General features: G+C 43.1%; 1 protein-coding gene and 1 non-coding gene across 3 annotated transcripts in view; both read left to right on the forward strand.

Annotated features, from left to right (window-relative positions):
• C5 (complement C5) overlaps positions 1–12,102 on the forward strand; it is an 86,563-nt gene that overhangs the window by 22,518 nt on the left and 51,943 nt on the right. For both annotated transcript variants that reach the window (XM_054727018.1, XM_008152129.3), the window contains exons 11-17: positions 1,346–1,531; positions 2,740–2,943; positions 4,102–4,311; positions 4,430–4,579; positions 5,340–5,469; positions 9,666–9,728; positions 10,841–11,038. In XM_054727018.1, the coding sequence (XP_054582993.1) occupies positions 1,346–1,531; positions 2,740–2,943; positions 4,102–4,311; positions 4,430–4,579; positions 5,340–5,469; positions 9,666–9,728; positions 10,841–11,038 (1,141 nt within the window). The remainder of the gene's footprint in view (positions 1–1,345; positions 1,532–2,739; positions 2,944–4,101; positions 4,312–4,429; positions 4,580–5,339; positions 5,470–9,665; positions 9,729–10,840; positions 11,039–12,102) is intronic.
• On the forward strand, positions 577–707 carry LOC114235357 (small nucleolar RNA SNORA38). Its single transcript, XR_003621544.1, has one exon. It is a non-coding gene; the product is annotated as a small nucleolar RNA SNORA38 (small nucleolar RNA).

The raw sequence follows: 12,102 nt of genomic DNA on the forward strand, positions 1-12,102 counted from the left end.
CCGGGCCTGCCCCCTCTCTCAGTCTGGGAACCCTCAGAGGTGGGTTACTGGCAATCAGGGGAAGGTGATTCTCCATCACACCTCTGCTGCTGCTACTGCCAGTAGCACAAACCTCGGCTGGCCCTGGTTACCTGAGCCTCTGGTGGCCCTGGGTGGCTGGGCAGCCACCATCCGAGGCTTGCATGCACCTCAGGCCGGCCCTGGGTGACTGGGCAGCCACCATCTGAGGCTTGCCTGTACCTCAGGCTGGCCCTGGGTGGCTGGGGGGCTGAGGGGACCGGGGGATGCCAGAGGCAGGTTTTTGGCAAGGGTGGGCCCGGCCTTGCTGCATGCCTGCCACCCTGGTGGGGCTGAGGAGACTGGGTGCTGCCATCTTTAAGGGTGTGGCAGTAAATTAGCTTATTCTCTCCTTATTTGCTGTGGGTGCTGCCATCTTTGAGGGTGGGGCAGTCAATTAGCATATTCCCTCCTTATTGGCTGTGGGCACCGCCATCTTTGTGATGGTGTGAAAGTCAATTAGTATATTCCCTCTTTATTAGATAGGATGTTAGGCATTGCATTAAACTGCTGAGGGGACCCTCCTACAAAGACGTGTCTGTGGTTCCCTGTCTTTGGACACGTAAGAATTGGAGGCAAAGAAATGTGGACTTGGAGAAGTCTGGAGCCAGCTTGCTCCCTGCAGGCTCAAGATCAACCATCCCACATAGAAGAAAAAAAGAAAAAGAAGAAGAAATAAATAAAATAAAATAAACTGCTGAGGGGGCTGCAGATCAGGCCCAAAGAGAGGCTTGGAGAGAGAAGCAGGGTCTGATCCATAGCCTCTGTGGCAGCTGTTATTCAGCACTTTCCTCTCTCTTTCTCTCCAGGCCTGGCCAGCAGCCATGCCTCTCTTTCTCTTGGGCCTCCACTGGGGCTGCTGATCAGCCCCGCCTCTCTGATCAGGGCCGTTGATAGGCCTGGAAATGCTGACTAGCATAGAATCCGACCAATCAGAACCAAATCCGGGTGAAGTGTGAGGAGCCAATGGCTGCCTAGGAGGTGGAGCTTTTGACACTGACTGGCATAGAAACCGACCAATTAGAACCAAATCTGGGTGAAGTGTGAGGAGCTAGTGGCTGCCTAGGAGGCGGAGCTTTTGCCGCTGACTAGCATAGAAATTGATCAATCAGAACCAAATCTGGGTGAAGTGTGAAGGCAGAACCTAAGGTGGGGGCATTCAGAGATCATAATAATATGGCCACTCAGTGTATACTTTCCATGGGGAGAAAAAAATTATTTCAGAATTGTTATGCTTTAAAACAAGTGCTGAGCTGTTGAATTGAATTTGGAATGTTCCGACAAACAGGTGCAAGTTAAGGATTCGCTTGATGAGTTAGTAGGAGGGGTGCCAGTGACCCTGAGTGCACAAACGGTCAGTGACAACCAAGAGATGGCTGAGTTGGAGTCAAAGGAAAGTGTAACAGGTTCCAGTGATGGAGTGGCTTCATTTGTGGTGAATCTCCCATCTGCAGTGACAGCGCTGGAGTTTACTGTGAGCTGAATTCGGTTAAATTTTCTAGCACAATGTCCACTTTTGACTGTATGCTTTGGCTAGTGTGCAGAACTGATGCAGCAGATTTTATACTTAAGTCCAGTGAACAATTCCACAATGTTGCACCCAAAAATAAATAAATAAAAATAGCACTAGAGGAGGATACATTTATCACTTTTTTATTTGGGAATTAAGTATTTTCTTTTACTTTAGTAAGACTATATTAGAATCTAGAAGCTTCAGAATAGGTACAGCAGTGGAAGTCAGTGGTTGGAATATTCTTTCCCCCAATTTTTATTTCTTTCCAGGGCCATAAAAGGGTTGAATGTGGGAGCCTCCCTTTTCTTCTACTGCATGAAGCACTACACCTTAGAGCTCACTTAATAGTCGTCTCTCCTAGCAAATAATGTCTAAGTTCCCCTTTCCAGGCAAAAAAAATGATTAAGTTCATCACGTTAATGACCACAGCATCCATCCATTCACTGTGATCTACTGAGTGCTTATGAACTGCTAAACATTGGGCTAAGAATTTTATGTAGATCACTTTTAATATCCACTTAATCAGCTCTATGAGTTAGAGAATATTATGATTGCCATTTTGCAGCTGAGGAAACAGAGGCTTCAAACTTCTCTTTAATAACTTATCCAGAGTTAATAAATGGCAGCACTGGGATGCAAACCACTCCAGAGCATGAACTACTAACCCTTTTGCTGTCAAAGGTGGATATGACATCATTTCTGCCCCACCCCGTGTTTATAAGCACTCCTCTGTGCTATTGCTCCACAATGAAATTGGGCCAGAGACTCTCTGTGATGTCCATTCACAACTCCTATCCTCCAGTCCTCATGACTTCCCTACCAGTACCCCAAATTATGTGTTGCCATCCCAACACATAGGAAGAGGAATCCCCAACCTGCCATTACATTTCAGGAAGGGTACTAATATTTGTTCCTGGGGCATCTTTCTCTCTTCACTTCACCAGACTTTCCCACCACAGCCTATAAGGCCATATGATTCTAATTATTGTCCATAGTCTTTATAAAGTTACTTAATACCACAGCAGTATAAACATGGGAGTAGTGGAGGTATTCCTTTCTTCAGCATTTGGTGGTGTGAAATTTAGAAAGCAAAGAAAGAAATTTAAAAGGTATATTTTACATAAAACATTTTATCACTATCAAGAAATCTCTGAAATGTTCCCTTTTAGGTCAGGACCAATGATCCAGATCTTCCAGAAGAAAATCAGGCCAGCAAATATTACAGAGCAAAAACATATTCATCTCTGAGCCAAAGTTACCTTTATATTGACTGGACTGGAACCTATAAACCTATGCTCGTAGGAGAAAATCTGAATATTATTGTTACCCCAAAAAGTCCATATATTGACAAAATAACTCACTATAATTACTTGGTAAGTAAATAATGATAAAATTGCATCTATTTATTCCCCCACCTGGGACATTTTCCTTTGCACATAGAGAAACATTAGGATGATCCCTAAAATTTGTTTTAACAAAGCATTTCAACAGCATCATCTAATTTGATAACCAGTTTTTAAAAAACCTTTGAGATTGGGCATGATTTTCATGACCATTTCATTGATGAGGAAACTGAGAGACAAAGAAGTTAAAGGACTTGCCATGGTCACTCAGATTGGAAAAGGAAGATTTTGATTTGAACTGGGAACCTCTAATTCCTTGTCTGATCTCCTTTCACCAAAGACAGCTGGCTACTCCTCAGAGAGAGTCTAATTAAGTTCTCATGTTAACTATGCTCTATATCATGGTCAAAGATTACACACCTAGACCTATTTAAAATATATGCATTTTACTGGCATAAAAGGAGAACCCAAATCCTGTTTTTAAGTGTTGAGTCATATCATACCTGCTCCAGTTCTATAGCTCTATAACATTCCTTGTTAAATCACTTCAGTTAGCAGAGGTGGTCAGTAATGCCTGTCTGTGAAATCTAGGGGAAGAATGTATGAAAAATATTAAGGGATTTTTTATAATTGTCAAAGAAATGGAATGAATTATTCCAATGGACAAGCCAAACAGATGGTAGTGATGGGGCAAGCCAAACAGATGGTAGTGATGGATTTTTAAACATTTTTTATAAAGAAATTAAAAAATAAATGAGGATCAAAGATCATATTGGCTGATGAAGAAATAGGGAACCTATTTAGGGACCAAAACTTTGTAATTTGTAATTTTTAAAAAAACTTACGCTTCCAACTTAGAAGCTAACCTCTGCTTTTAAAAATTAATTCCTTAATAAGATGTACTTCACTTGTCTATTTTTTAAATCTGTAAAACAAAGGACATTTTAGTGATTTTAAACAGATTTGTTAGTTCTCTGTTTTCCTAATTATGTGATTTTGAACTAAAATCAGTATGACATTTTGTTCATTCCTGAGCCTCACTCATTTGCACAATGGAAATAAAACACACAGTAGGCTCATACAACTTAACTTTCTTTTTCTTTAGCATAATTTATATTCTAGCTCCAAGCTCCATCCTGAAACAAAGGTTTTGTTTTTGTAGTTATTGTTGCCACTCTTTATTTTTAGATTTTATCCAAGGGCAAAATCGTTCACTTTGGCACAAGGGAGAAACTTCCAGATTCCCCTTATCAAAGTATAAATGCTCCAGTGACACTGAACATGGTTCCTTCAGCCCGTATCCTGGTCTATTACATCGTCACAGGAGAGCAGACAGCAGAATTAGTGTCTGACTCAATCTGGTTAAATATTGAAGAAAAATGTGGCAACCAGCTTCAGGTAAGCCACAAATGATGTCACAATTTAATTTTTTTCTGAATAAAGGAGACTATAAACAGCAGCCTATGAAATTTTATCTCATAAAAATGACTTTTTTTTTCTCTAAATGATTTTTTAGGTTTATCTGTCTCCAGATACAGATTCATATTCTCCAGGTGAACATGTATCTCTTCATTTGGCAACGCACTCAGATTCCTACGTGGCTTTAACAGCAGTGGACAGTGCTATATATGGAGTCCAAAGGAAGGCCAAGAAGTCCCTAGAAAAGGTTAAGTAGTGCATAATCTTGGTTACGGTGCTTGGGTGTCTCTGTGCAGTGCTTCAAAAAAGTATGGCCCCCTGGAGCTGAAACACAACTGAGGCCTAGATGTTATCTTTACTTTGACCAAAACTCTGTCTCTGTGGTCAACAGACATGAGACTTTGTTCCTAAGATTATTTGATGCAGGTCAGAACCTCACTGTCCTGAGCGCTTAATGCTTAAGGGAGTTGTCATGCAAGGGCTTGTATGGGAGTCGTATGAGACTGTCTCCTGACCCCTTGTTCCTCCTCTAAGGGAGTATAAACCATATGACTTATGACTCTAGGGGGAGAAAGGTCACCCTGAGGGTAACGTACTAGCCTATAATATTTGTTTCCCAGTTTTGCTCATTGCTAGGCACCTAAGACATTGTGCCCTGTTGACATTCCATATCTGGCCTATCATTCATGTTCTGCTCATACCTGTCTAACTGCCTGCTCTATCAATTGCAGCATGTATTCTAAGTACAAAACACCATGGATCAGTTTCTAAAAAGCTCCTCACCAAAGCTTAAGACTTAGTTCTTGGTTTAATTTTGAATACTAGGTATATATTTAAAAATGTAAAAGGACAAACTAAAGGAATGAAGTTGGGAAATTTGGACTTTGGCCATTTGATAAATGAGTATTTCACAAGTTTGTTATAACCATGAAACAACTCACACCTTTAGTTCTTTAGAGGAATGATTGCTATATCTGATAGGCTCAACATTTTGGCTGTCTGGACAGGTATTTCAAGCTTTAGAGAAGAGTGACCTGGGCTGTGGGGCAGGTGGTGGCCACAACAATGCAGAGGTATTCCACCTGGCTGGACTCACCTTCCTCACCAATGCAAATGCAGATGACACCCAAGAAAATGGTAAAACTCTCAGCACTTTTTGTTTTTTCTTCAAATTGATACTGAAACTTACATAGACTATTTGCCTCCTAGGTCTCATTATTGTTCGTCCTCCAGAATATTCTCTACACTGATATTAGAATGACATTTCATTAGCCTTTAAAATAAAGTACACATTTTTTTTAGTGAAGTACTCAAAGCCTCCCATCTTCTCTTCAACTCTCTCCAACTATTCCTCATCCTGCTTTACCTTACCTTACCTTACCTTACCTTACCTTACCTTACCTTACCTTATGTTTAAGCTAACAGAACCAAGTGTAGTTTTGGATGGCATTATGCTATTACACTTTTGGGCCTTTCTTCATCAGAACTGCTTTTCCTTTTATTAGCCTGGAGAAGCTAGTGTAAGAATCATCTCCTTTATGAGGATTCTTTCCCCCATAAAATTAATCATTCCCTCCTCCTTTAATAGAGAAAATATTATAGGGACTAACTCTATTTATAAGTAATACAATAGGAGTGCATCACTGCACATTCTTACACTGAATTATACAACTTTTCTCAGCCACTGCACTGGGAGCTTTTTAAGGGTAAGGACCACATCTTTACATATATTGATTTTAAAGAGGAAAGGAAAGGGAGAGATGGAAACATCAATGATGAGAGAGAACACTAGTCGGTTTGGTCAGGGGGCAACCAATCAATGTTTCTCTCAGACTTTCCCTCTCTCTAAAAATCAATGGGAAAATATCTTCACGTGAGAATTAAAAAAAAAAAATGATGAGAGAGAATAATTTATCAGCTACCTCCTGCACACCCCACATTGGGGATTGAGCCCACAATCCGGCCGTGTGCCCTGACCAGGAATCAAACCATGACCTCCTGGTTCATAGGTTGACGCTCAACCACTGAGCAATACCAGCCAAGCAGGACCACATCTTAATTGTCTTCTTTCTATGGTTTTAAAATTGTTCATAAGTATATTTAATACTATTATTTGTAACTATAGGCCCAGTGCATGACATTTGTGCCCTGGGAGTGGTGGGGGGCGCAGGTCCCTCATCCCAGCCTGTGCCCTTTCGCAGGCAGAGGACGAGGGGGTGGGAGGGGCGGGCCCAAGCCACAGTTGGACATCCTTAGCACTGCCTGTGGAGGCAGGATATTGCACTCGCCAGCCGTCAGCCCAGCTTGTGGCTGAGCAGCGCTCCCCCTGTGGGAGCGCACTGACCACCAGGGAGCAGCTCCTATGTGGTCAGTGCGCGTCATAGGGACCAGTTATTCCACCCCATTCAGTCGACTTGCATATTACCCTTTTATTATGATATATAGGATAATATAGTACAAAGAACAAATAATAAAAAGAACATATCCAACAAAAAACTTTGTTCACTCTAAATACTTGGCTATTTCTCTGTAATGAGTGGATCAAAAAGGTTGCCGGATTCAAAACCAAACTCAGGAGAAACCAAGATAGCGGCATAGGTTAAACAACTAACCTACAGCCTGGCACAACAATTTCAAAAATACAACTAAAAGTCAAAACGGACATCATCCAGAACCACAGGAAAGCTGGCTGACTGAAATGCCCACAACTAGAAGGAAAGAGAAAACCACAAGGAAAATCAGAGGAGCCGTAAAAGCCTGAGGTATGGAGACACGGGCGGAGACACGAGCACGCGTGCGTGTGGGGAGGACAGAGCTGGAGAGGGAGGGGCGGCTGACGGCCTTGCCGGCGTTCTCTAGCAGGAAGGAGATACGGACTGTTGCCTGTGCCGCTGAATTGCCCTTGCAGGAAGGAGACAAAAGCTCCGGACCGTGCTGAGCCCCAGTTCCGGGCAAGACCCTGGGAAGCCAGGCTCATACTGGGGGAATCTGGGCTGTAAGGCGGAAATGCAGAGAAGCGGCGAAAGGCAGAGCACCGAGGCGCGCACGGGAATGCGCGTAGAGGATGGTCTGTTGACTGTGCCGCTGAATTTCCCTGGTGGGAAGGAGACAAAAGCGCCAGACTGCGCTGAGCCCCAGTTCCGACTACACTGAAACCCAGTTCCAGGCGAGAATCTGGGAATCCAGATTCATTGGGGGAGAGACTAGACTGTTTGGCAGTGGGCGAAACTCCAGGGCGCTTTTCTCTCAGAGGTGTTTGCAGGGAGTACAGAGGGGACACTGAGACACAGGAACCTCATAGGGCGGGGCTGACAGGAAGCCAAGGCTGTAGGCTCTACCCTGAAACTCCGCCCCATCCAAGCTGAGCACAGAGGCTTTTACAATTTTGCAAGTCTAGTTGAATAAGGCTGTCTCCCGGCATAGACACAGCTGATCCTCACAGCCAATTGGACTGGAGGTCAAATCCTCCCAGTGTATCAACAGCAATCAAGGCTTAACAACACCAAGACTTTGCACTCAGCCCACAAAGGGGGGTATCAAGAGCGACCACCTAGGGATATTGGGGAAGCTGAGCTATAGGGAGGCAGCCAAAAGGTGAAGACACCGAAGCAGGTCACGAATAGAAGGGATGAAGGAAAGTAAATTAATGGACGACACAGTGTTCAGAAACACATTTCTAAGGTTACTTAAGAATCTTCTGGAGGACCAAGATGGCGGCATAGGGCAGATGCCTGATTGTTGCCTACCACAACAATTTTGAAACTACAACTGGAAAACAGAGCAGACACCATCCAGAACAATGGCCGGAGGAATTGTTGAGAAGGAATTGACCGATGGGAGTTGGGATCGGGAAGACGAGGCCCCGCTGGGTCCTGGATCCAGGTGCGCTCGCCTGGCGACTGGTCGCTGCTGCAGACCTGAGTGCCGCTGCAGTGACCTCGGACCAGCCCGCCGCTGCGCACCGGGCGCACCGGAGCTTCGCCGAGCCCGCCGCCCAGCGAGTTCCACTTTGAGAAAATGGCCGAAGGAATTGCTGAGAGGGAACTGACCGACAGGAATTGGGATCAAGAAGACGAAGCCCCACTGGGTCCCAGGTCCGGGTGAGGCCGCGCCCCTGGGTCTGGGAGAGGCCACACGCCCCGGGGTCTGGGTGAGGCCACGCACACCTGGGTCCGGGTGAAGCTGGATCCCAGGTCCGGGTGAGGCTGTGCGCCCCTGGGTCCGGGTGAGGCTGGGTCCCGGGTCCGGGTGAAGCTGGATCCTGGGTCTGGGTGAGGCCATGTGCCCCTGGATCCTGGTGAGGCTGGGACCTGGGTCCGGGTGAAGCTGGATCCCCGGTCCGGGTGAGGCCGTGCGCCCCTGGATCCGGGTGAGGCCGCGCCCCTGGGTCCGGATGAGGCTGGATCCTGGGACCGGGTGAGGCCGCGCACACTTGGGTCTGGGTGAGGCCACGCGCCCCGGGGCCTGGGTGATGCTGGGTCCCAGGTCCGGGTGAGGCCGCGCGCCCCTGAGTCCGGGTGAAGCCGCGCCCCTGCGTCCGGGCGAGACCAAACCAGAGGGAGTCGGACCTGCATTACCACCATTTGTCCACCATCCAGAGCTGAAAAGTCAGGGCCAACATGTACACATAAGGAACTGGTGGACATTGAAATTGGGTCTCAAAAGAACTGTTGGTCCAGAAAACTTACTACAGACTGATTCATTTGCCTATCAGCATAACTATTATTGCTCGTCTCACATTCAGTTCTTATAAGTATATTTCTAGTAACACATAATCTCACTCATATAGGGGAAATGATGAACAACATAGACTGATGAACAAGAACAGACCCAGAAACAAGGAGGCATCGATCGGACTGTCGGGCCTCAGAGGGAGGGTAGGGGGTAGTGGGGAGAGATCAACCAAAGGACTTGTGTGCATGCATACGAGCCTAACCAATGGTTAAGGACAACAGGGGGGTGGGGGCATCCGTGGGGAGGGGTGGGGGATGGGAATGGGGGGATGAGGACAAATATGTGACACCTTAATCAATAAAGAAATTTAAAAAAATTAAAAATAAAAAAATAATAAAAATAAAAAAACAAAAATAACAAAACCAAACTTAGATCAAACAAGTCAAACTATAAAACACTAGATCATGAGCTCCACTAAGATAAAACAAGTCATAGTAAGATGTATAGTATGCAATGCCTAGTTGAAAGCATGTTTTCAATATTTTGAATGACTTGTGAATGTTTTAAATATTTACATATTTTATGGAATTTTTTTAAAGATTTTAATCTCCTTTTTTTTCTTTCTTCTTTTTGTCTTTATCATTTAAAAAACAAAACAGATAAACCTTGTGAAGAAATTCTCAGGCCAAAAAGAATGCTGCAAAAGAAAATAGAGGAACAAGGTACTCCAAGAGTTTCATGTGATTGTAAAAAGGTTATGGTTGTATCATTCAGAAGCTGGAGAAAATTAAACATTATCTGATGTCCCCTAACTCAGATAGGATGGGCAAAAAGAAACATATGTACAGACATCTAATTCACCTACTAATCATCTAATTCATCTAATTTATCTAATGATCAAAAAGATTATTCCAAATACATCCAATAGTTCATTTGCCATACTTTAATCTGAAGAAAATGAAGTATTATTTCTATCTCTAAAAGATAAACTTCTATTTATCACAAATATTTTCTCTCCACAAACTTAATCTAACAATTAAATCATATTCTTTCATTTTATTCTGAAAACATTCATAATTTAATTAATTTGGGGGTATATATGGAAATCTATTTTTTATTAAATATGTTTAATAGTTAATAGTATTTTGGATTACTCTTTGGGAAATAAGTCTAATATAAATTATTTAAAACAATTGTTTAACTAGAAATTTGATAATTGGCAGTGTTATAATAGAAAAAAAAACATTGAACTGGGAGTCAGTTGCCTGAGTTCAACTAAAAATCATGCTTACAATAATATAATAATTTATTCCATTTTTATATGAATTATTTTAATGCTAACTTTTATTCTAAGTTCTAATGACACAAAAAGAGACACATTAATTTAAGTGCTTACAATGAAGAGTGATGCCACTAGTGAAGGTCCTCAAACCATATCACACAAAAAGTGTTTGGAGGAAGAAAAGGATATTTAGCTTGAAGAAGGAAATACTTGTGTAGTGATGATTGCTATCTTTAAATACTTGAGTGCTTCTCAGATAGTCAAAGGGTGCTGAACCCACGGTGCCAGTTTCAAGACTTAGTATTTAGCTTAGTTGCAAGAAGCCCTTTAACCATTTAATATGAATCAGAATTGACTACCTACCTCATGAGACCACATTCTCCCCATTATTAGAGTAGTTCCAAAGGGAGGCTGATCAGCCAACTAACCAGGACTCTTGTGGGGAGGGAGTCACATGGCAGTAGAAACCAAGTATCTCTTCAGATCTCTTCTAAGCGTGAGGTGTTATGACTTTATGCATAATCAAGGACACCTGTATTATTACCATTTCAGCTGCTAAATACAAACATGATCAAGTGAAGAAATGTTGTCGTGATGGAGCCTATCGTAATGATGATGAAAGCTGTGAACAGCGAGTTGCCCGGGTTAAGCTAGGCAAAAAATGCACCCAGGCTTTTATGAATTGTTGTACCATAGCACACCTGTTCCGTGCTGAAGAGTCTCATAAACTAATGCAATTGGGAAGGCTACGTAAGTTTGATGTTTTCTATCAGAATTCTGCCCAATGTGAAGAATTTTGTGTAATTTTATGCTGCTAAGAAAGGCAATTTTTATGCTCTATTTTAAATTAAAATAGAAAAGATAACTAGTAAATGCCCCTAAGGAAAAAAAATCTGTTAATCATTTTTGGGAATCCAAAGAGGTACATATAGTGTATAGAGCAGAATACATTAGTCCATAGTCAAGACCCCGGGCTCATTCTATAAACCTAAATGATTGTTTATCCTCTCAGAGTCTCAGCCTCCTCATTTCTAAAGCAAGAAAGTTAGGCCAGATGATATCCAATGTGCCTTTGAGCTCTAAAATTCTATGGTGCTGTGATATTACAGCCATTAAAAATTCCATTTATACCTGTATGACCAAATATAAGCAAAAGATTTTTAAATCTAGCATAAGCTTAAGTGTACTTATATAAAAGTTGAAATCTCATTTCCGTTTCAAGTACAATATATAATTTCAGATTCTATAGAACTCTCATTAATATGTTTTCAGAACTTTTAGGACTTTTGTTTCATTTACATATAGTTAAAGCAAAACAGACAAAAGCGGAATGACCAGTCTTATTTTATAATCTGACTAGAGGCCCAGTGCACAAATTCGTGCACCACTGGAGTCCCTCAGCCTGGCCTATGGGATGGGGCCAGAACCGGCTCTCCGACATCCCCCAAGGGGTCCTGGATTGCAAGAGGACACAAGCCAGGCCGAGGGACCACACCAGTGCATGTTTAGGGCAGGGAGGGACGCGGGAGGTTGGCCAGCCTGGGAGAGAACCCGGAAGGGCTCCATGGTGTGTCCAGCCCACCTTGCTCAGTCCCAATGGGTTGGATCTCAGCAGCAAGCTCACCTATCGGTCAGAGTGTCTGTCCCCTGGTGGTCAGTGTACATCATAGTGACTGGCCGACCGGTCGACTGTCTGTCCCCTGGTGGTCAGTGCACGTCATAGTGAGCGGTTGAGTGGCCTTAGCATATCATTAGCATATTACGCTTTGATTGTTTGGACGGATGACTGGACACTTAGCATATTAGGCTTTTAT

This window comes from Eptesicus fuscus, chromosome 15 (genome assembly GCF_027574615.1).
Source record: "Eptesicus fuscus isolate TK198812 chromosome 15, DD_ASM_mEF_20220401, whole genome shotgun sequence".
Taxonomy (NCBI): Eukaryota; Metazoa; Chordata; class Mammalia; order Chiroptera; family Vespertilionidae; genus Eptesicus; species Eptesicus fuscus.